Source organism: Scyliorhinus canicula, chromosome 7 (assembly GCF_902713615.1).
Source record: "Scyliorhinus canicula chromosome 7, sScyCan1.1, whole genome shotgun sequence".
Classification (NCBI taxonomy): Eukaryota; Metazoa; Chordata; class Chondrichthyes; order Carcharhiniformes; family Scyliorhinidae; genus Scyliorhinus; species Scyliorhinus canicula.
Window position 1 is genome coordinate 205,468,390 of NC_052152.1, and position 25,761 is coordinate 205,494,150.

Genomic DNA, 25,761 nt, shown 5'->3' on the forward strand with positions numbered 1-25,761 from the left:
ATGGCGCTAAAATGGCGGCTGTTGGCGGCGGCTCTCTGCGCGCAGAGTCTGTGGGCGGCCGCCAGCCGCTCCCCCGCAGGTAAAGCGGCTCCCGGCCCGGCCGAGGCGCCATCACCGCGATCGCAGAGCCCGAAGCCGGCAGTGGCTCCTCACAGCCGGCCGTTTGGGCCAAAGGAGATCCGGAGGCAGATTAGGGAAATCAGACGGGGCGGGGTCAGAGGTTGTTGGAGGGTCAGAGGTTATGGAGCAGGGTGGTTCAGAGGTTGTTGGAGGGTCAGAGGTTATGGGGCTGAGTGGTTCAGAGGTTGTTGGGGGATCAGAGGTTATGGGGCAGGGTGGTTCAGAGGTTGTTGGAGGGTCAGAGGTTAGGAAGAACAGGTTATGTGGAGGGAGTGGGTTCAGAGGTTGTTGGGGGGTCAGAGGTTGGGAACATCAGGTTATGGGGGAGTGGGGTGGGATCAGGGAGGGGAGAACAATAGGTTACAGATTGGACATAGGGTACAGTGTGGGGGAGGAGGAGAAACTGGGGATACATATGGGGAAGGGTGGAAATGGGCCAGGGGTACAACACGGAAATCCAGGGGTTACAGGATTGGGGGGTGGACACGTGTGGTGTGGGGACGTTTGGAGATGTTTAGGGCAAAACTGGGGGGGGGGTCTACAATATTGGGGAGGTACCAATCCACAAAAAGGTGGCTCTAGAGGATACAGAATGGAGATAGGGGTTAACTGAGGACCTGAGTAGTATTGCACAAGGTGATGAGCCTGGTTGATGAGACGTAACTCCATCATCGGAGAACCTATTGAATCAGATTTAACCAGTATCAGAATTGCCTGACGGTGGCACTGCTGCACTGCAGGGCATGCTGAGCGAGAACCACCATTAATTCATTGAAATCATTCAAACCTGCTGGCCTTGCCATGATATCAGCATTAGAAGTGGACCACTTATCACTTCGCCAGTCAATTAGATATTTTCTGATTCGTACTTTAATTCCTTTTACCTGTGTTTGTTACAAATCGATTGACAACCTTACTGAACAAAAATCTTGTGCCATATTACAAGTGCTGATTAATCGCACGTTTCCACAGGAGAGAGACTTAAAGATTTCCACTCTCGAAAATGTTTCCCGATTTCATTCTTGAATAGCTTGGCTCTTATTTTATTAATAATAATCATCTTTATTAGTGTTACAAGTAGGCTTACATTAACACTGCAGTGAAGTTACTGTGAAAATCCCCTGGTCACCACATCCCGGTGCCTGTTCATAGAACATACAGTGCAGAAGGAGGTCCTTCAGCCCATTGAATCTGCACCGACCCACTTAAGCCCACCCTATCCCCGTAACCCAATAACCCCACTTAAGCTTTTTTTTGGACACCCAAGGGCAATTTAGCATGGCGAATCCACCTAACCTGCACGTCTTTGGACTGTGGGAGGAAACCGGAGCACCCGGAGGAAACGCATGCAATACGGGGAGAACGTGCAGACTCCGCACAGACGATGACCCAGCAGGGAATCTAACCTGGGACCCTAGAGTTGAAGCCACCGTGCTGATGACTTGTGCTGCCCGTTGAGGTGCACTGAGTGAGAATTCAGAATGTCCAATTCACCTATTAGTAGGAAACAACGTTTTGTATATACCCGATCAAGTCCTTTTAACATTTTACATAACTCCAATCTTCTAAATTGATATACAAGTAGTTTTATGAAATCTATTAGAATTTAACCCTCTAGGCTCTGATAATCTGACAAAATTACAATGTAGAGATAGCTGCAGAGCTAATAAACAGATGCTTTGAATATAATTTTCCCAAGCTGCATAGATTCTGGAACAGACCCCGCAAATTGGAAGTTAGCAAATGTGTCACTGCTATTCAAGAAAGGGGGAGAGGACACTTCATGCCAGTTAGTTTGAACATAGTCAATGGGAAAGTGCTGGAATCTTATTCAGGAAGTCTGAACAGTTTACTTTGAAAATCATAGTTGATCAAAGACAACATCGTTTTACGAAAGGGAATTCACACTTGATAAATGTATTGAGAGATTTTTGAGGATGTAACTAGTAAGGTAGGTAAATGGGATCTGGTAGATGTATTGGTTAACGGACAGGAAGCAATGAGTAGGCATGAATGGGCATTTTCAAGTTGGCAGACTAACTAGTGGAGTGTCATAAGTATCCGTGCTGGGGCTTCAGCTGTTTAAAATCCATATTAATGACTTGGACAAAGCAACAGAGAGTAATGTCATAAAAACAGAAAATGCTGCACTCAGCAAGTCTGGCAGCATCTGTGGAGAGAGAAATAGAGTTAATATTTTGAGTCCATGACTCCTCTTCTAAGTTTGGAGGTTTACTGACGATGCAAAGCGAGGTGGAAATGTAAGAGAGGCTGCAAAGAGATATAGACAGGTTCAGTGAGCGGACTACAGGATGACATGGAGTATTAAGCAGGGAGGTGTCAGGCAGTTCATTTTGGTTGCACGAGTAGAAAAGCAGAAGTATTTTGAGGAGGCCTGAAATGTTGATACTCAGTCTTAGATGTACTTGTACAAGAAGCTCAGAAATTTAACATGCAGGTACAGCAAACAATTAGAAAGGCAAGTGGCATGTTGGCTTTTATTGCAAGATGATTCATAGAATCCATACGGTGCAGAATAGGTCATTCAGCCCATCAATTCTGCACCGTCCCTCTGAAAGAGCGCCCTACCTTGGCCCACTCCCTCATCCTATCCCCATAAACTCTACAGTCACCCAAGGTTAGAATCAAACCCGGGTGCCTGTGAGGCAGCTGTGCTAACCACTGTGCCACCGTGCTGCCTGGGGTACAGGAATAATGAAGTCTTGCTACAATTGATGAGACTACACCTGGCGTACTGTATACAGTTTTGGTCTCCATATTTAAGACAGGATATATTTGTACTGGAGGCAGTACAGCAAAGCTTCACGAGATTGGGCGCTGGGATGAGAAGGTCGTCTACTGATGAGATGTGGAGTAAATTGGGGCCTGTGCCCTCTGGAGTTTTGAAGAACAAGAGGTGATCTCATTGAAACAGCTGGCAAGATTTTGAAGGGCCTTGACGGGGTAGACATAGGTTGTTCCCCCTGGATGGGGAATCCAGAACATCAGACACAGTCTCAGAATGTGGGATTGATCATTTAGGACTATGATGAGGAGAAAGGTCTTCACTCAATGGGTTAGAAATCTTTGACATCTGTGGATGATCCATCGTTGATTATTTTTAAAGCTGGGATAGGTAGATTTTTGGTGTCTCGGAATGAAGGGATATGGGGAGCGGTGAGAAAGTGGGTTTGAAGGTCGGGATGAGCCACGATTGGATTAAATGGCGGAGCAGGCTCAGTGGGCCGTGTGCTCTATTCTTGTTCCTATCTCTTGTGCACTGGTCATTTTGGGAAAACTACAAACATAATATTTTGGACTGGTGAGTTACCTAGTACGGTGATGGTAACTCATTTCTGAGCATTAACTATGTAACTCTGACCTGTTAGACTCTTCCTGCTCCACGGCCACGGTCACCTGTTAATATTTGTGCTTTTTGAAGTTTGGGATGTCAGTCCTTCCTTAGAAATACAACATTTTCCACTGGGTGTCAGCACCACCGACTTCTAGCTGAGGCACAGGACACACAATGCAGTTAAACTCCCTCTTCTCTTTTGCTAATCCAAATGTCATTTTGCAATTAGCATTACTCTGTGACTGGATTAGGTTATTCGGTAACATCCTTGTCTGGCGATGCTTTTGCAATCTGGAGTTTCCAAAGTTAATTTTTTTTTAAATTAACATATTAAACATTTACACAGGTGGTTTGTATATTTGTTCATTAGATTTACAGAAAATGGGTCCCTTTGCTATCACACAGCAGTGAGGGGACTGAATGGTATTACCGGCACCTCTCTTAATTCAGCCGGTATCAAACTGTTAAATATTCTCAATATGCGTTGATTATGACTCCATTTCTAACAGTGTGGTCTTCATTTTCTAGATGAAAGTTGGCACAAATACAAGGACAGGATATTGGCAGCTGTGGAATCTTACCAACCCTGTACCCAGCACAATTGCAGCTGTCACCTCAGGTGTGGCATTACCCTTTAGTATTTTAAATATTTTTAAAGTGCATTATGGTTTGTGAATCATGACTTAATGTTGTCACTTTCCTCTAGCTGTGAGCGGCAGTGGCTTCAGCTACCTCGCATTCTCCTGCAATCAGGGAGCAGATGAGGTTCCATCCTACCCCGACCTCTGCCCATAAAGCGTGTGGTGGCAAATATCAGATTGAAGCCACATGCACGGGGTAGAGGTCAAATGCACTATTTTATATTGTTGTAACTCTTCCATAGTGGTGAGAATACTTGGCAGTCAGGTTGCACTTCACCAGAGCACTGGAGGAAATGACTCCCTCTGCCACACACAAATTAACATATCCCCTGCTGCTCTCTGCACCTTTTTACCCTGGTACTGGGCAGCAATCACAAGTCAGGAGTTAAAATCCCACCAGGGCATGTCGTGAAACCACTCTGTTGTAAAACAGTTCTCAAGATTTGGGTCATCATCATCATCTTCTTGGACAATAAATGCGCACATTCATAAGAATGTAGAAAAGTTAATTCTTTCCCATGCCAACTTGGGTGATAAACAGGTGAAAGTTAAAGGGCAAATGTTTTGGATTTCTTGTACACGCAAGCCACGAGCTCCAGTCATGGATGGAAAAATCCGCTCCCCTCCCATCTCCTCCTCCTCCTCCTCTCTCTCCTCCCCCAAAGAAAGGCAATCTTTGGCTAAGGTCAGCATTTGTTGTCCATCCTTTGTTGCCCTTGAGAGCAGTTAAGAGCCAAGCATGTGCCCAAAGTTACATGTAGGCCAGAGCAGGTAAGGATGGCAGATTGCTTTCTCTATATTAGTGAACCAAATGGGTTTTTACGACAATCGACAATAGTTTGATGTTTGCCATTACTGAGATTAACTTTCAAATCCAGATTTTTCCAATTAAATTTATTAACTAAATGTAATTTCCACCAGTTGCCCAGGTGAAACCCCTGTTGTCATAGCTTTAGCCTGGGCCACTAGGTTACGAGCCCAGTGACATTACCGCAATGCCACCATCTCCCCCAAATAGGACATATCTGACACATCATTATTGCTTCACTTTTCTTGAAATCCAGTCAGATGAAGTCAGACATTGAGTCTGACTTCCTGTCTGCAATGAATTGAATGTTTCTCCATTCTTGAATTATCAATGTTCTTTCAACAGCAGCAAGGGGGCTGCAGAAAGACTTGGACAGGCTAGGAGAGTGGGCCAGGAAATGGCAAATGAAATACAATGTGAAAAAGTGTGAGTTTATGCACTTTGGAAGGAGGAATTTAGGCATAGACTATTTTCTAAATGGGGAAATGCTTCGGAAAGCAGAAGCACAAAGGGACTTGACAGTCCTTGTTCATGATTCTCTTAAGGTTAACGTGCAGGTTCAGTCGGCAGTTAAGAAGGCAAATGCAATGTTAGCATTCATGTCGAGAGGGCTAGAATACAAGACCAGGGATGTACTTCTGAGGCTGTATAAGGCTCTGGTCTGACCCCATTTGGAGTATTGTGAGTAGTTTTGGGCCCCACATCTAAGGAAGGATGTGCTGGCCTTGGAAAAGGTCCAGAGGAGGTTCACAAGAATGATCCCTGGAATGAAGAACTTGTCGTATGAGGAACGTTTGATGATTCTGGGCCTGTACTCGTTGGAGTGCAGAAGGATGAGAGGGGATCTTATTGAAACTTACAGGATACTGCGAGTCTTGTATAGAGTGGACGTGGAGAGGATGTTTCCACTTGTAGGAAAAACTAGAACCAGAGGACACCATCTCAGACTAAAGGGACAATCCTTTAAAACAGAGGTGAGGAAGAATTTCTTCAGGCAGAGGGTGGTGAATCTGTGGAACTTGTTGCTGCAGAAGGCTGTGGAGCCCAAATCACTGAATGTCTTTAAGACAGAGATAGATAGGTTCTTGATTAATAAGGGGATCAGGGGTTATGGAGAGAAGGCAGGAGAATGGGGATGAGAAAATATCAGCCATGATTGAATGGCGGAGCAGACTCGATGAGCCAAGTGGCCTAATTCTGCTCCTATGTCTTATGGTCTAAGAATTGGATAATATCTGGGCTTGGGCTAGTGAGTAACATTTACACTACACAAGTGCCAGACAGTGACCATCTCCAACAAGAGGAAATCTAACCATTGCCCCTTGATATTACAATGGCATTACCTGTTCACTATCTACGAGACACAAATCACATGTGATGGAATACTGCCCATTTGCCTGGATGAGTGCAGCTCCAACAACACTCGATTAGCTCAACACCATCCAGGGCAAAGCAGCCCCGCTTGATTTCTCCCCCTTCCACAAACATTCAAACCCTCCACCACCCACAAACTATCGCAACCAATTATTATTATTATTCAGGATGCACTGCAGGAACTCACCAAGATTCCTTAAACAGCACCTTCCAAACCCATGACCACTACCATCTAGAGGGACAAGAGCAGCAGATACCTGGGAACCCCACCACCTGGAGGTTCCCCTCCAAGTCACTCACCATCCTGACTTGGAAATATATAATAATAATAATGGCTTATTGTCACAAGTAGGCTTCACTGAAGTTACTGTGAAAAGCCCCGAGTCGCCACATTCCGGCGCCTGTTTGGGGAGGCCGGTACGGGAATTGAACAAGCGCTGCTGGCATTATTCTGCATCACAAGCCAGCTATTTAGCCCACTGTGCTAAACCAGCCCCGGCATTCCTTCGCTGTTGCTGAGTCAAAATCCTGGAACTCCCTCCCTATCAGCACTGTAGGTGTACCTATAGCGAAGCTTATACCCCTTGAATGAATAAATAAGATGTGATGCTTGTGAATTGTGTGTCAATCATATCCTTCAAACATTGGTGTAGAGCCTCATTAATTATTCAGATTCCACAGGCCGCAAACGCATTAATCGACTATTTTTTTCTGTGCCAATAATAACATGGACTGGAAGAATATGAATGCATGTCTTTGACCAGAAAGCCTTTTCTCAGGACCTTTTTTCCCATTTTATTCAAGTGTCCTAGAAGATGACCTGTCACACTTCAAGCAAGGAATCTCCAGTGACATGATGGCAGATACTGTTGGTCAAAATGTAGGAACTCACTACCAGATAATAAAGGGCAAGCTGTATCGCCAGGAGGACTGCATGTTTCCTGCCAGGTGGGAGAACAACTAGGCCTGCGGGCATTTGGTACATTTATAATGTGGAACTGAAATTAAACTAAGAGGTAGAGAGTTTTCCTTGGCGAGGTTTCTGACCATGAAATTGTCCCAACACCTGTTAACCACAGGAAGCCCGAGTCTACCATCCACAATGCTGCATGTTCAGACAGATACTCCAGTGAAGTGAAGAACGAGTAAAACCTTTGGTAGGATAGCCTAGATGGGAATCACACAATGGGATAAGGAAGAGGAAAAACAAGTGGGCAGCACAGTAGCATGGTGGTTAGCATAAATGCTTCACAGCTCCAGGGTCCCAGGTTCGATTCCCGGCTGGGTCACTGTCTGTGCGGAGTCTGCACGTCCTCCCCGTGTGCGCGTGGGTTTCCTCCGGGTGCTCCGGTTTCCTCCCACAGTCCAAAGATGTGCGGGTTAGGTGGATTGGCCATGCTAAATTGCCCGTAGTGTCCTAAAAAGTAAGGTTAAGGGGGGAGTTGTTGGGTTACGGGTATAGGGTGGATACGTGGGTTTGAGTAGGGTGATCATGGCTCGGCAAAACATCGAGGGCCGAAGGGCCTGTTCTGTGCTGTACTGTTCTATGTTCTAAGTCAAAGGATCAGCAAATCACGGGGCAGCACGGTGGTGCAGTGGTTAGCACTGCTGCCTCATGGCGGCGATGCCCCAGGTTCGATTCCGGCCCCGGGTCACTGTCTGTGTGGAGTTTGAACATTCTCCCCGTGTTTGCGCGGGTTTCGCCCCCACAACCCAAAAGGTGGATCGGCCACGCTAAATTGCCCCTTAATCGAAAAAAATTAATAGGGTACTCTAAATTTTACAAAAAGATCAGCAAATCATCTTGAGTTCATTCCCTGGTGTTTGCTCCTAAACTGTGACATCCAGTTTGTTACCAGTTCTGCCTCCTTCACATTTGGAACATTGCCCCCAACATGCTATCTCTCCCACTCTATGTCTGTAATACGAATGCATTCAGCTCCAAGGTACATTTCTTAAATGGCTTCCTTTCTGGTTTCCCTGCCACTACTGTCCTGAAGTTTTGGTTAATCCAGAATTCTACGGCCAAACTCCCCCTAACATACAAACACCTCCATACAATTTTGGCCTTTGCTCTGGTAAATTCACTTCAACACCCTCATCCTGTCCCTTGGTAAATCCCTCCATGGCCAATCTGAATAGTCTCTTCAAGCCATAAGTGTTAATTCCACACTTGGTGATGCTCAGACTCTGGGTTCCTGTTTGATCGCTGCTGCACCAGTGGAGGTCAATCCTTTGATTATTCTGCTCCTGCCCTCGGGAGCTCTCAGCTCCAAAAGGATTTTGCTAAACTGCCCCCTTCTCTGCCTTCCCAAGTACTGCCTTCCCAAACCATTGATAACCTCACCTGTCACACAGGTTTACTAAATTAATTCCTGGGATCGAGGGATTGTCCGAGGAGGAATGATTAAATAGACTGGGCCTTCATTCTCTGGAGTTTAGAAGAATTCAAACATAGGGTAGATGGAGAAAGGATGCTCTCCCTGTTTGGAGGGTCTAAAACCAGAGGATGTGGTCTCAGAATAAGGGGCAGGCCATTTACGACTGATGTGGGAAGGAATTTCTTCACTCAGAGGGTGGTGACTCTTTGGAATTCTCTGTTCCAGCAGGCTGTGGGGGCTCAGTTGGTGACCATGTTGAAAACTGAGACGGATAGATTTCTACAAATTAAAAACATTAAGAGATATGGCGACAGTGCAGGAAAATGGTGTTGAAGTCCATTAGCCACGATCTCATTGAATGGTGGAGCGGACCCGGAGGGCTGAATGATCTCATCCTATTCTGACCTTAACGTATCTCTCTCCATCTCTCCTGTTCACCTCCTTGTTGATCAAGCATTCTGAGCTGAGCTGTTACACAAGTTCTACACAAACACCAGTGGTCGATAGAGCACCCAAACATTTTCAAATCCTTGTGTGGGTAGTTAGGATGATTTAAATTTTTGGTTATTTCATATAGTAAAATGATTGAAAATTTGAAAGATGTGGACAGAGTTGATTTAGAGAAACTGTTCCGATTGAAAGAAGGGTCAAAACCAGAGGATGCGGTGCGAAGATAATTAGCAAAAGAAGCAACGCTGACGTGAGGAAATCTTTTTTGCGCAGTGAGTGGTTAGAAACATGGGGCGGAATTCTCCGACTCCCCGCAGAATCGCCCAGGGCCGGCGTAAATCCCGCCCCCGCCGTGGCCGGAATTCTCCGCCACACTAGAATCGGCGGGAGCAGGAATCACGCCCCGCCAATCGGCGTGCCCTCCCGCACCGATCGGCGTGCCCCCCCCCACCGATCGACGAGCCCCCTGCGGCGATTCTCCGGCCCGCGATGAGCCGAAGTCCCGCCGCTGACAGACCAATCCCGCCGACGTGGTTTCAACCAACTCTGGTGGCGGCGGCATTGGCGGCGCGAGCGGGACGCCGGGGTCCTGGGGGGGCGCAGGGCGATTGGACCCCGGGGGGTGCCCCCACGGTGGCCTGGCCCGCGATCGGGGCCCACCGATCGGCCGGCGGGCCAGTGCCGTGGGGGCACTCTTTTTCCTCCGCCACGGCCTCCACCATAGCGGAGGCGGAAGAGACCCCCCCCTACCGTGCATGCGCCGGTGGGCGGGACCCCCCGCCCCGCCGGGTAGGGGAGAATCCCGGCCATGGAAACTAGGGTCTGGAATATCCTGCCTCAGAGTGTGGCGGCCTTCGACAGAGAATTGGATTAGCATCGAAAGAGGAAAGCTTTGCAGGGTACAGGTAAAGGGCCTGAGAGTGGGACAGTTGGCACAGACTTGATGGGCCAAATGGCCTCTTATGCTGCAACCATTCGATGATTCCATGTCAGTTGGGCATTTAAAATGATATTAATGCTATCTGTGCACGTTGTTTAATGACATACAAAACCAGGTTCATTTTCAAGATACTCATTTTTAAGCGATGCTAACAATTTTCAAACTAGGTGATGGCCAGTCACCCAAACAGACACTTTTTGATTGCTTTCAATCACTCTTTGGGTGAAAAAGTTAGAACATAGAACATAGAACGATACAGCGCAGTACAGGCCCTTCGGCCCTCGATGTTGCACCGACATGGAAAAAAAAAAACTAAAGGCCATCTAACCTACACTATGCCCAGCTAGTTACAGCTAATTTTATTAATTTCTGTGTCTGGTATTTGAATGGTTCAGGAACTATTTGTTCCCTACCCTTTTCCTATAGCATTTAATATCTTCCATCTTCAATTGTTTGTGCAATTTTCTGTTAACCACTGTGATTGAGACATTTCACTGGCTATTTACAAGTGTACGCATTGCATTGACCAAGAATTCTTCTGTCCAAAATATTCTTTGTTACCTTTCAGTGCTAAAACTGCATTTATGGTCCCTTCGTTATCAATTCAGTCAGCATTGAATATAACATTGCTTTGTTTATCTACCCCCTCGAATCCTTTTAAAGTTTTGAAACGTATTGCATAAAAGTTCTGTCGAACGTATTGGTGGCATTCCCAGTGGGACCATTGGAATATCATTGAGTTTGTAAGGATAAAGTAAATTAGGCTGCACTGTCAACATGATACTCTTGTTAACTGGCTGGGAAATTTATCGGGAAGAAATTTCAAGTGTTTCTCTCACTGGTAGAATGCAGTCAGACCCCTCAGAAGGTCCAGTCATTTAGAGACTGCTCATTCAGGGCAAAAACAGAAAACACTGGACAATCTCAGCAGGTCTGACAGCGTCTATGGAGAGAGAAGGGAGCTAACGTTTCGAGTCTGGGTGACTCTTTGTCAAAGCTGTCTGTAGCAATATGCTGTGGGGCGCTACAAATGCAGCACGTTTTTTTCCCTCTGCTTCTCTTTATATCTCTGTTTGTAGTTCAGACACTGCTGGTTTTTGACTAGTTACTGAGCTAACAGATCACTTGTTTTGTTTTGTGTTTAGGTGCAGTGGGGTAGAGCATTTTATTCTGGAAATAATCGACGATCTCCCTGACATGGAATTTGTGCTCAATGTCCGAGACTATCCTCAGGTTCCAAACTGGATGAAGCCCGTTCGGCCTGTTTTGTCATTCAGTAAGGTGAGTGTTAAAGGAAACTTTGAACAATGTCCAGGTTTCAAGCTGGTCTTTGCAGTGGATTAAAAAATGCTGTCACTTATTTCTCCCTTACAGACATCAGAATATTATGACATCATGTACCCCGCATGGACATTCTGGGAGGGAGGCCCAGCAGTTTGGCCCATTTACCCCACAGGGCTTGGGCGCTGGGATCTAATGAGAGAGGAGTTAAAAACGTGAGTCATATTTGCCGAATAGAATTGGTGCGAAGAGAACTCTTAGAGAGACTCTAACCGTATGACTGGTGGGAGCAGCCCTGCTCTGTCTCTCACTGAGTTATTTATGCCTGAGATCGGGTGATTGGCATCGCGCTTGGAAGACATGAGGAAGGCAGGCAGATTGGTCTCGCTGAATCATGTTGCTGCTGATGCTGTGTGGCTCAACATGCTTGTGTCAGTCTATGATATCATTAGAAGCTACAATAATCACTGCAAATACACGTTGAACTGAAAGGAAATGTAGAATTTGATTTATTTCTTTCTCAGTCTTTGTTTACGAACCGCACCACACTTATCCACTGCAGAGAAGGAAAATGTATTCCTGTAACACCTTTAACAGTCTCAGAACACCCCAAGGCGTAGTTACTGTTTCCTACATTCCAATATATCCTGAGGTCAGGAAACATGCCTTGGAAGGTGAGTCTTTCTTTCTTGAAGGTTTACAGGAGAATTGTTACGGTAGTGACTTTGTCACAGTAGTTTGCATGTGGAGAGAATGGACACAAAGAACATTTCTTCTTTTTCATTTCTAAATGGGGCATGCTACAAATACAACAGTCTATACAGAAGTCATGGAATCCTGAGTTTGTGATATGTCACAGGGCCAGATGTCCACAATGAATAGCACCTGTACCCATTACTTAAAAATTTAATTGGTTCTTTTTTTGTTCCCTCCGCTAGATCTGCTGAAAAGTGGCCTTGGCAGAAGAAAGTTTCAAAAGGTTTCTTTAGAGGATCAAGGTAAGGCTAATAATTAAAACTGGTTACATATGGTGGCTGGGTATCAATATAAAATTAGATGACTAAGTCTCATCTCCCTGAGCTCCCTGCATTCTGCTCTTAGCATTGGGAGCACAGGGATTGATCCCACAATTTTGCTTTGTAAGATCCACAGTGGAAATACGTTAGATCAATGCAATCTGGATTCATAGAATGACTGTTGAGGAAAGTGGAAACATAAATACGTGTGCAGCTGTAGTGGTCCTTCCTGTTTATTCTCTTATTTCTCCTTTCTCTTATTTTGCCATAATTATTTCTCATCCATGGATGATTAATGGACATGTATCTTTAAAGCAAGCAGCATAATTCAGAAGTTACAGGAGAGAACACTCTCTGCTGGTTTAAACAGGCTCCAGAGAGAGATGGAGTGGGACTCGGTTTAATTAATTGGCTGGTGGTCCACGAATTGGCCCAAAAGGCAGTACTCTGCCCGGTAACATGTGATGACTGGATCACATCTCAGTTGAATGATTTTCAGAGTCTCGAGGAGTTTCAGTTTGATTCTGACAGCACAGACATAAGGTCCTGCTGCTCTTTCTACTCCATCTTTTATACAGAAGAGCTCTGAGTACTGTATTTCTGAACTTGCAGAGGACCTGTGTCTTCAGGAAAACCACTGCAGGTGGCAAACAAACAAAGACCAGCTCCTGCTAGCTCTCTCCCGAAAGGCTGTGACTACTGTATTTCTGAAATTGCAGAGAAACTGAATGAATGAATCTACAGCAAAGATAATTACAGGCTGCAGTCAGAGACTGTAATCTGCCAGCTGGCTGTGAGGAAAGGTGTGCGAAGAAACACCATCTGAAACAAAGACTCTTTTTTTCCTTTTACTTATGTTTTTTTTAAACCCCCTCCTTCCCCCCTGTTTGTCTGTCTTGTGTGTGTATAGAGTGTGGGGGACAAGTTAAAGCAGGGAATTAGGAATTAGGTGACAGTTAACCAGTTGTATTTTCTGCACTTTTCATTATAACTCTTGTCATAAATAAACAGTAATTGTGTTTACATTTACAAACTTTAATGGACTTTAATTATTGGGCAGCCAAGGCCCAAAGAATTTGGGCATTTTTCTAAGAATTGTTAGTGAATCCACTTGTGTTGTGACTCTGGGTCAAGTGGGGCTGGAATTTACCGCGCACTAGCCCAGTGCGTTGGAACACAGTAGAATGCAGTGTTTTGAGGTTGGATCACTTGGAGAAGCACCTAAATGTGACTCCAGACACAAGGCTAATTTGGTTGACTCTTAACTGCCTTCTGAAATGGCCTAGCAAGCCACTCAGTTACATGCTGGAAAGGGACTGACCATAATCTTTTCAAGGGCGATTATGGATGGGTAATAAATACTGGACCTGACAGTGATGCTGTCCATCATATGAATGAATAAAACAATGAATAGTGTCTTACCATTCTCAAACATGCATGCTCGCACATAACCACAGTGGGGCTCCCCTTCCTCTCTCTCTCGCTGCCTCTCATGCACGTGTGTATATATTAAGCTGTACTGATGGAATTAAATGACCTTGTTTCACTTTCAGGACAAGTTCTGAACGGGATCCTCTTATTCTGCTCTCTCGGGAAGAACCTTTGTTGGTAGATGCAGAATACACAAAAAATCAAGCCTGGAAGTCTGAAAAGGTAAAATCCTGGAGTTAGTTTGAGAATTGAAGTCTCTCGTCTATGGAAGAAGTCTCACATGAAGCGAGATTGGGCATTCTGAACCCAGTTGATCGTGTGTGGAATCGCTGTATAAAAATACTCCTAACTGGATCAAACTGGCATTGCATGAGGATCTTTACTCAATGTGCATTTTTCTCATTCCCGACTTTCTTCACCACTCCATTGGCAGCCCTGCCAGCAGTCATCTAGACCATACGCTTGGGAACTTGTACCTAAAACGTCTTTACCAGAATGTTGCCTGGTATGGAGGGAAGATCTTATGAGGGAAGGCTGAGGGACTTGAGGCTGTTTTCGTTAGAGAGATGAAGGTTAAGAGGCGACTTAATTGAGGCACACAAGATGATCAGAGGTTTAGATAGGGTGGACATGAGAGCCTTTTTCCTCGGATGGTGATGTCCAGCACGAGGGGACATAGCTTTAAATTGAGGGGAGATAGATATAGGACAGATGTCAGAGGTAGGTTCTTTACTCAGAGAGTAGTACGGGCGTGGAATGCCCTGCCTGCAACAGTAGTGGACTCACCAACACTAAGGTAATTCAAATGGTCATTGGATAGGCATATGGACGATAAGGGAATAGTGTAGAGGGACTTTAGAGGGGTTTCACAGGACGGTGCAACATCGAGGGCCGAAGGACCTGTACTGCGCTGTAATGTTCTATGTTCTCTCCTTACCACCAAGCTCTTTGAGCTTTTGTTCACCTGTCCAAATGTCTCGTCCTTTCATTGCTGTTGATTCTTTTTGTCTGATTACGCTCCTGTGGGATGTATTACAACATTAAAGGTGCTGTGGAAATGCAGTAGTTGTCTTGCACATCCCCAATTTTCACCCCTCAGCCCGTCCTCCAGCTGCTTAAACCTTAAGATCTGGAATTCCCTCCCTAAACCTCTCCACCTCTATCTTCCGTTAAGATGCTTCATAAAACCTATTGCGGTGACCAAGCTTTTTGTAATTTCTCCTCATACTTCATTATGTGGCTCCCTGTCACACCTGTTTGATGAAGCTGCTTGGGACGTTATACTCTTTTAACGGTGCTATATAAATGCACGTTGTTGATATACTCATTTGATTTGTTTACAGGATACACTAGGAAAGCCTCCTGCTAAAGAAATTCCATTGGTGGACCATTGCAAATACAAGTACGTTGTTAGAAACCTTCTTGCTGCCAGCTTAGTGCATCCGATATCTTCCTGTTCCCTCCCCCTCCTCTTAGCATTGGGATAATGACAAAATGATGTGAGTACACAGCTAGCCAGTCAGCACCTGAAGAAGAAAAGACAGGTTGCCATCTGTGTTGGGTCACTTCATCAAACTTCAATGAGCGTAAATCATTAGCCCATCATCTTTCTTTCAGACGGTAAGGGCTGTTCTGCGTATTCCTGGAAATTCTTGTCTCTAATTAGCAGCCTGCTTGCTGTGGAATCAACTCAGGGTCAGGGTCCCAGGTTCGATTCCCCGCTGGGTCACTGTCTGTGCGGAGTCTGCACGTTCTCCCCGTGTCTGCGTGGGTTTCCCCCAGGTCTCCGGTTTCCTCCCATAGTCTAAAGACGTGTAGGTTAGGTGGATTGGCCATGCTAAATTGCCTCTTAGTATCCAAAAAAGGTTAGGAGGGGCTATTGGGTTACGGGGATAGGGTGGAAGTGAGGGCTTAAGTGGGTTGGTTCAGACTCGTAGGGCTGAATGTCCTCCTTCTACACTGTATGTTCTATGTTCTATTATAGATGAGGGAAGGGGAGAGAGATTTAAAGATAAACCCATAAAGGGAAAGAGCTGTATAATGAAACAAGCTTTAGGAGTGTGTCAGGGTCGTGGTGTGTTATGGCCAAGGTTAGTTGTAATTGTCACTACGCTCTGCTGGTATAAGATCTATTGTAGAGTTTGTGTTCGGTTCATGGGAACATAGGTCCTACGTTGCTTCTAACCCCCAAATATCTTGATTTTAAAATGTTCATATTTGTATTAAAATCCGTGCATGATACCCATCCCTCGGCATGATTCATGCTATTGGCCACAGAGACTTACCGTGCGTACGGTGTGGAATTCTCTCCATAAACTTTAACACGTCTCTTTTACGATGCTCTTAAACCTGCCTCTTTGAACAAGCTTCACCTTTCCTAATAGATCCTCCACTGGTTTGATGTCAACATTTTTGTCTGATTTCACTCACTTTATATTTCACCATGTTAAAGGCCTGAATGTCCTATTGGATTTATTGGTGTGTAGGTATTGTGGCTCAGACAGGTGAATTATCAGAGTAATTGAATACACTCAGTCATTTATCAAATTTTATTCGGTCATCCAGTTATGAATCACATTTCTCAGCTGCTCCTACCCGACTGTGACAATTAAATATTCATGAAATATAAAACAAGCAAAGTAGGGCAGCACTATAGCACAGTGGTTAGCACAGTTGCTTCACAGCTCCAGGGTCCCAGGTTCGATTCCCGGCTTGGGTGACTGACTGTGCGGAGTTTGCACGTTCTCCCCGTGTGTGCGTGGGTTTCCTCCCACAAGTCTCGAAAGATGTGCTGTTAGGTGAATTGGACATTCTGAATTCTCCCTCTGTGCAGTGTTAATGGAAGCCTACTTGTGACAGTAAAGATTATTATTATGATTACAGCCAATCACCACACACGGCCCATGTAACCAAGTTACTCACTCCTTCCAGTTGCAAAACTGAAGTTTCATTTTATACGTTTATTTTTTAGCACCTTTATATCATTTTTGTAATATGGAGACCAAGACAGAGCAAGGTATCAAAATATGATCCCACCGAGGTTCTCTACAATATTAACATAATTATGCTGCTTTGCAATCTGGAAAGTAACCTCTTATGACCTGATTAAACTGTGTTGCTACTCTAACTGATTTGTGTATCTGCATTCCGAGATCCCTTTGCTCCAATACTCCCATTAACACTTTCATCATCCAATTCTTCTAAAACAAAATGTAGCACCTCACACAAATCTATAGTGAAATTAATGTGCTTTATGTTGTCCTCGGAATAGAATGGGCCTGAATTATCTGCAGTTTAGAAGAATGAGAGATCATTTCATTTTATTGTTTTTTTTTAAATATAAATTTAGAGTAGCCAATTTTTTTTTTTCCAATTAAGGAGCAATTTAGCGTGGCCAATCCACCTACCCTGCACATCTTTGGGTTGCGGGGGTGAAACCCACGCAGACACGGGGAGAATGTGCAAACTCCACACGGACAGTGACCCAGAGCCGGGATTTGATTCGGGTCCTCAGCGCCGCAGTCCCAGCGCTAACCACTGCACCATGTGCCGCCTCATTTTGGTGGTATTGACAGTGTAGGTGGCAAAGAGGTTGCTTTCTCCTGACTGGGGAGTCTAAAACTGAAGGCCGTAGTTTCACGCTAAGGGCTCTTTCAGAGAGTCGGTGCACATTTATTGGGCCGAATTGCCTCCTTCTGCGCTGCTGTAATTCTAACCTTGCACCCCCTCCACCCACCGCAACCCAGGGCTGAGATGAAGCAAAATATCTTCACTCGGGTTGGTGAATCGTTGGAATTCTCTACCCCAGAGTACGTTCAAGACTGAGTTCAATAGATTTTTTGAACTCAGGAAATCCCAAGGATTTGGGATATGGTGGGAAGGTGGAGTTGAGGCAAAAGATGAACCATTATCTTATTAAGAGGAAGGCGATGGTGTTGTGGTTTTGACACTGGACTAGTAAATCCAGGGACACAGGGATGAATTCTCCGCCGCGCCACATTTCTGTTTCACCCCGCCGGCAGGTTGCTCCGTTACGCCGGCCGGTCAATGGGGTTTCCCATTGTGGGGCAGCCCCACGCCGTCGGGGAAACCCCCAGGGCTGCCGGCAAACCGGAGCATCCCGCCAGCGGAGAATCCCGCCCAGAGTATTGCTCGGGAACCTGGGCTCGAGTACCACCATTGCTTGGGAACCTGGGCTCGAGTACCACCATTGTAGATTGTAAAATTTGAATTCATTAAAAGTCTAATGATGACCATGAAATCATTGTCGATTGTTGTAGAAACCCATTTGGTTCACTAATGTCCTTTAGGAAAGGAAATCTGCCTACACGTGACTGCAGACCCACAGCAAAGTCATTGACTCTTAAATATTTCAGCAAGCAATTAGTTCCAGATCAGTTATGGACAGGTAATAATGCTGCTCTAGCCAGCAACACCCACATTTCATGGATGAACTGAAAATATAATTAAATAGTGGAGCAGACTCAAGGGGCCATGTTCCTATTTCCTATGCTCTAACAAAGAGGCTAGCTCTCTTCTTGTACCAAGGAGTTTGCTTGATTTTGTTTGTGATAAAGGCCAGGCAAGTCGCTCGGACAGAACAATTCTTATGCTGTGTGAGACCTTCCCACAGGCAAACCTCCAGTTTTTCATTTTCAGTTACCCCCTGGTGTCAGTTGCAGCGGTTGCAAGATTAGAATTACTGCTGCGCAGAAGGAGGCAATTCGGCCCATCAAGTTTGCTCCGATCCTCTGAAAGAGCACCCTACCTAGGCCCTATCCCCATCACCCCGTAACTCCACCTAACCTACACATCCTTGGGCAATTTATCATGGCCAATCCACTAACTGCACATCTTTGGATTGTGGGAAGAAACTGGAGCACCCGGAGGAAACCCGCACAGACACTGGGAGAAAGTGCAAACTCCATAAAGACAGTCACCCGATGCCAGAATTGTACCCGGGTCCCTGGCGCTGTGAGGCAGTAGTGCTAACCACTGTGCCACCCTGCTGGTGCTGCTTCTTCCATAAAACCCTTAGTTCTGGTTTTCAAATCATCCAGGAATAGGCCATCTTGGATGTGTTATTGGGTAATTAGGCAGGTTTAATAAATTACCTCAGAGTAAAAGATCCCCGAGGAAGTAGTGATCATAACATGATAGAATTTAATATTCAGTTTGAGAGTGAGAAACAACTGTGTTTAACTTAAATAAAGGGAATTACAAGGAAATTAGCAAAAGTGGACAGATAGTTAATCAGGAAAGACTGTAAACAAACAATGGCAGACATTTCAGGAGCTAATTCATGACTCTCAGCAAAAATATATCCCAGAAGGAGAAAAGATTCCAAGAGAGAGATAAACCAACCGCAGCTAACCAAGGCCGTTAAGGAGATTATTAAGTTGAAAGAAAAAGCATATAATGAGGCAAAAGTTAGTGAGAGCAACGAAGACTGGGATAAATTCAGAATCCAGCTAAATGATAAAAAAGGGGGGGGGAAGAAAATAAACTACAAGGAAAACTGTCATGGAATATAAAAACTGACAAGAACTTTTTCAAAGGTATAAAAAGAGGAGAGAGGTCCAAGTGGACATAGGCCCTTGAGAAAATGAATCTGGGGAAATAAGTTATGGAGAACAAGGAAATGGCAGAGAAGTTAAACAGAATTTGCATTAGCCTTTATGGTACTTCAAACATCCCATTAATACTAAAGAATACGGGGAAGGAATTAAACACCATCACCACCACGAGAGAGAGTCGTATTAGACTTAAACTAATGGGGCTAAAAGCAGATAGGTTTCCTGGCCCTAATGGTTTACCCCTGATGGTTTGCATCCTGGGATCCTAAAAGAAGTAACTACAGAGATAGTGAATGCCTTGGTTGTAATTTTCCATAAATCCTGGATTCTGGAGAAGTACCGGGGGATTGGAAAACTGCCAATGTGACACCCCCATTCAAAAAGGGAGAGAGGCAAAAAGCGGGTAACTATCGGCCGATTAGCCGAACATCTAAATCAGGGGTGGGCAAACTTTTCCGTGCAAGGGCCACATTCAGAAATTCACAATTCACAAAGGGCCGCATAGTATATTAAGTAAAATAATTACTTCACCCGGTTATGATTCTGGGCGCCTCATATAGAACATAGAACAGTACAGCACAGAACAGGCCCTTCGGCCCTCGACGTTGTGCCGAGCAATGATCATCCTACTCAAGTCAACGTATCCACCCTATACCAGTAAGTAACCCAACAGCCCCTCCCCATTAACCTTAAAAAAAATTAAAAAAAAAAAAAAATTAAAAATTTTTTTTTTTTTTTTTTTTTTTTTTAAATGACTTGGAGGGCCTCAGAAATACCTTTGGCGGGCCGCATGCGGCCCGCGGGCCGTAGTTTGCCCACCCCTGATCTAAATCAATTGTTAAGAAAGTAATAGCAGCACATTTGGAAAATCATAATGTAATCAAGCAGAGTCAGCATCGCTTCAAGAAAGGGAACGCGTGTCTGACTAATTTGTTAGAGGTTTTTGAGGAAGTATCATCCAGAGTGGATAGAGGGGAACCAGTAGATGTGATGTACTGGAGCTTCCAGAAGGCGTTCGACAAGGTACCTCACAAAAGGTTATGAGATAAGAGCCCATGGTATTGGAGATAGTATATTGGCACGGATAGAGAATAGGCTAATGGGCAGGAAAGAGCGAGTGGGATAAGGGATTCTTTTTCAGGTTGGTGACCTGTAATCAGTGGGGTTCCACAGGGATCAGTGTTGGGATCACAACTGTTTACAGTGCATATTAATGACTTGGAAGAAGGAAGTGAATGGACTGAAGTCAAATTTACAGACGACACAAAAATAGGTGGAAAGGCAAGTTGCAGCACAGATACAGTTTGCACAGAGATATTGACAGGTTAAGTAAGTGGACAAAAAGTTGACAAATGGACCAAAATGTGGGAAAATGTGAAGTTGCTCATTTTGGAAGTGACAACAAAAGTACAGAGTATTATTTATATAGAGAAAAACTGCAGAAAGCTACAACACAAAGGGACTTGGAGATACTTGTGCATGAAACACAGGAAACTAGCAGACAGGGACAGCAGGTAATCAGGAAGGTGAATGGAATGTTACCTTATTTCAAAGGGGTTGGAATATAAGAGTTGAGAAATCTTGTTGCAACTGTGCAGGGTGAGACCACAGCTAGAATACTGAGAGCAGTTTTGGTCCCCTTATTTAAGGAAAAATATTATTTTATTGGCGGCTCGAGGGACCGAATGGCCTCCCCCTTATTTCTTATGGTCTCATGTACCGCCAGCCCAACATATATACCGCCAGCCCAACATATATACCGCCATCCCAACATATATACCGCCAGCCCAACATATATACCAGCATATATATACCAACATATATACCGCCAGCCCAACATATATACCGCCAACATATATACCAACACATATATACCAACATATATACCAACATATATAACACCAGCCAAACATATATACCGCCAACATATATACCAACATATATATACTAACATATATACCGCCAGCCCAACATATATACCGCCAACATATATACCAACATATATATACCAACATATATACCGCCAGCCCAACATATATACCGCCAACATATATACCAACATATATATACCAACCTATATTTACCAACCTATATAACGCCAGCCCAACGTATATACCGCCAACATATATACCAACATATATACCGCCAGCCCAACATATATGCCACCAACATATATATATACCAACATATATACCGCCAGCCCAACATATATACCGCCAACATATATACCAGCATATGTATACCAACATATATACCGCCAGCCCAACATATATACCGCCAACATATATACCAGCATATATATACCAACATATATACCGCCAGCCCAACATATATACCGCCAACATATATACCAGCATATATATACCAACATATATACCGCCAGCCCAACATATATGCCACCAACATATATACCAACATATATACCGCCAGCCCAACATATATGCCACCAACATATATACCAACATATACACCGCCGGCCCAACATATATACCACCGACATATATATATATACCAACATATATACCGCCAGCCCAACATATATACCGCCAACATATATACCAACATATATATATACCAACATATATACCGCAAGCCCAACATATATACCGCCAGCCCAACATATATGCCACCAACATATATACCAACATATATATACCAACATATATACCGCCAGCCCAACATATATACCGCCAACCCAACATATACACCGCCAACATATATACCGCCAGCCCAACATATATATCACCAACATATATACTAACATATATATATACCAACATATATACCGCCAGCCCAACATATATATCACCAACATATATACCAACATATATATATGCCAACATATATATATATGCCAACATATATACCGCCAGCCCAACATATATACCAATATATATAACACCAGCCCAACATGTCAGAAATGGTCTTTGGTAATGAGGGATAATTCAGCGTGCTGGCTCAGAGGGATAATTCAGCGTGCTGGCTCAGAGGGATAATTCAGCGTGCTGGCTCAGAAGTCAATAGAGAACTGCTGGTCTGTGACCTTCACTTTAACTACAAGCAAATGTTGAGGAGTAATTGAATTTATTACATTCAGTTACTGAGAATAACAAACAATGTGTTTCCCCCCCAGGTATTTATTTAATTTTCGAGGTGTTGCAGCCAGTTTCCGATTTAAGCACCTCTTCCTGTGCGGCTCGCTAGTCTATCATGTCGGGAATGACTGGCTGGAGTTCTTTTACCCACAGCTGAAACCGTGGGTACATTACATCCCGGTCAATCAGGACCTCTCAAACATTCGGTAAGTCTCTTGTTTGGACAAGAGCATCAGTGACAGATCTTTGGTCCATCTCCTCCAGGCCACACAATTGCTCATTGGATTGGGAGTCGTGTTTGGATTCATCCAGAGGACAATGTAACAGCACTGACTCCATCTGCAGCAGAAGCAAAAGGAATTAATCTGCAGAGTAATGTTTTATTCCTCCAGTGGGTCCCATGGATATTCAACAGTGATTTTTGCAAAATCCTAGCGTGTTTACAGGGACAGTAATCGTGTAATTATAGTGTGTACAGGGGACAGTAATTGTGTAGCTACAGTGTGTACAGGGACAGTAATCGTGTAATTACAGTGTGTACAGGGGACAGTAATCGTGCAGCTACAGTGTGTGCAGGGACAGTAATCGTGTAATTACAGTGTGTACAGGGACAGTAATCGTGTAATTACAGTGTGTACAGGGGACAGTAATTGTGTAGCTACAGTGTGTACAGGGAGCAGTAATCGTGTAGCTACAGTGTGTACAAGGGACAGTAATCGTGCAGCTACAGTGTGTACAGGGGACAGTAATCGTGCAGCTACAGTGTGTACAGGGGACAGTAATCGTGTAGCTACAGTGTGTACAGGGGACAGTAATCGTGTAGCTACAGTGTGTACAGGGGACAGTAATCGTGCAGCTACAGTGTGTACAGGGGACAGTAATCGTGTAGCTACAGTGTGTACAGGGGACAGTAATCGTGTAGCTACAGTGTGTACAGGGGACAGTAATCGTGTAGCTACAGTGTGTACAGGGGACAGTAATCGTGTAGCTACAGTGTGTACAGGGGACAGTAATCGTGTAGCTACAGTGTGTACAGGGGTAGTAATCGTGCAGCTATAGTGTGTACAGGGGACAGTAATCGTGTAGCTTCTGGGCTGCTAGGATTTGCTTGACAGAGCAGTGAGGAGTAGTTGATTGTAATTAGCTGCTCCTCCTTAATTAATGCTGTGGCTCCGTGTTTGACTCAGTGAGTTCAGTTACTGACCAGAAAAGTTCCATTCTGTGTCGCACGGTGGCGCAGTGGGTTAGTCCTGCAGCCTCATGGCGCCGAGGTCCCAGGTTCGTTCCCGACGCTGGGATCCCGTCCGTGTGGAGTTTGCACATTCTCCCCTGATTTGCGTGGGCTTCACTTGCACAAAGATGTGCAGGGTAGGTGGATTGGCCACGCTAAATTGCCCCTTAATTGGAAAAAATGAATTGGGCACTAAATTTAAAAAAAAGGAATGTTCCATTCTGTTCTCCTGTATTGATAAGATGATCTTATTATGTTTTCTGTTGTTTTAGGGAATTGTTACAATTTTTTCAGGACAATGACCACCTTGCTAGAGAGGTCGCTGAGAGGTGAGTATAAATCTTGCTGCTGAAGTTTGAAATAGACCCCAAAAAAATTCCTAATGGAGTCCGACACCCTTACTAAACCCAAACTATGCTTTCTATGGTCTTTTCAGTATACAGAGTTATTTTCCGCTTTGTTAAGTTCAGTTCATGAGGGAACGCACAGTGTTGTTTAGCGACATTCCAAGATGTGCTCTGGTCTATCCCTATTGGATAGTTTCCAAATTTTACCTGTTGTGCTGAAACAGTGGATGTGTACTTTCTCCATGCAGGTTTCTACCCTGTTTAACGATGTGTAATCCAATAACTTTGTTTCCCAAATGTTACCTTTACCTCCACAGGGGCCGCCAGTTTATCCTGGATCACCTGAAGATGGACGATATTTCTTGCTACTGGAAGCAGTTGCTGTTGAGATATTCCAAACTACTGCTGTATGAGCCGAAGAAACAAAAGAAATACAAGCAGATCTTTCCCAGGCACGGGCGAAGTGAGTTATAGCTCCCGCAGCTCCTGGACATAGAGACATTCAGGAACTTCTGGGTCCCTTTGAAAGAGACGTACCACACATTCTCTGAAAGTTCCGTCAGTCGACCCGGTTTACGGAGCCGGATAACATTCTCATTCCCGTTTGATTTGAATTTGTATCTGTAAACAATCAGAGTCATTCCATCTTGCACAGGCTCCAGCCATTTAATGCTTCATCCCTCCATCTGACTTCAATTCAGGGGTAATTGTATTATGCAGAAGGACATCAGAAAAAGGAACAAAAAGCAGCCATTTGACTTTTTCAGCCTCGCACAAAGCATATGCAATCTCTTTGATCATAAACTCGACGCCGTCCATTTATTTGAGTGAAGCAAAGTCCAACAGAGATGTCACAATGTGGTGGAAATGGAAGCAATTCAGAAAGACGTTCACCCATCTTCATCATTCATGTCTTTGGAGTGACAGTTCTGATACTCTCAGGAGCTGCATTTTCTCACATCATTCCACTATCCCCTGCCTTTAGTCTATTCCTGGCCGTATGTTGATCCAATTGATAAATTCTGGAGTCCATTCCACACACGCTGATCAAACAGAGGAAAGCTCAATCACTGCCTGGCACCTCTCTGTCCCTCTCCCTTTCTGTCCCCCGGTCCATGTTCCAGGTTTTCTGGTTACAGAAAGGTCAGCAGCAGAAGTTCTGACCTCATGGACACGCCCTCGACATTGGTATGTACTTTGCTGCAGTGGCGTGTGAAGGTGAAGCCAGATGCCCCCTTGTCTGTGGAGATAAGGCAGCCGATTATGCTTTATCTTCAGGGTATGAGATTCCGTAACTGGTTGGATAAAAAGGTATATTTTTTCTCTTGAGCCCTGATGTGACGAAGCCGGTTAGATTAATCAAACAAGGTGTGTTGGGCAGAGAGAAGCTTGAACTGTAACAGCAGCAGCCACCAAACTGAATAAACCAATCACTGCAACTCAACAATAAAATGATGGGTTTGATCAGTTTAATAAAATGAATTTTTTAATAAATTGTGTTTTTATTTAAGTGTTTCTTAATTTTATATTCAAACCAATAACCAGTCTCTAAATTGCAAGGTACATGTTGAGAATGTGCATGAACTAATGCAACGTACTTCCTGCTGGCCGCAGACATGGTAACGCAGTGGTTAGCACAGTGGTTGCTTCACAGCTCCAGGGTCCCGGGTTTGATTCCCGGCTCGGGTGACTGTGCGGATCTGCACGTTCTCACC

At 44.5% G+C, this 25,761-nt stretch overlaps 1 protein-coding gene across 1 annotated transcript; it reads left to right on the forward strand.

Moving 5' to 3' along the window:
* On the forward strand, positions 1 to 25,540 carry poglut1 (protein O-glucosyltransferase 1). Its single transcript, XM_038803776.1, has 11 exons — positions 1 to 79; positions 4,004 to 4,094; positions 7,103 to 7,246; positions 11,215 to 11,350; positions 11,444 to 11,565; positions 12,289 to 12,348; positions 13,920 to 14,019; positions 15,141 to 15,199; positions 22,507 to 22,674; positions 23,972 to 24,028; positions 24,364 to 25,540. The coding sequence occupies exons 1-11, from the start codon at positions 1 to 3 to the stop codon at positions 24,518 to 24,520; spliced, it is 1,173 nt and encodes a 390-aa protein (XP_038659704.1). The 3' UTR covers positions 24,521 to 25,540.
* The last annotated feature ends 221 nt before the right edge of the window (positions 25,541 to 25,761 follow it).

Coding starts and splice junctions, on each gene's coding strand:
- poglut1 (XM_038803776.1), top strand. CDS start 1: ATGGCGCTAAAATGGCGGCTGTTGGCGGCGGCTCTCTGCGCGCAGAGT. Junction 80..4,003: donor CGCCAGCCGCTCCCCCGCAG/GTAAAGCGGCTC, acceptor TTCATTTTCTAG/ATGAAAGTTGGCACAAATAC. Junction 22,675..23,971: donor CAGGACCTCTCAAACATTCG/GTAAGTCTCTTG, acceptor CTGTTGTTTTAG/GGAATTGTTACAATTTTTTC.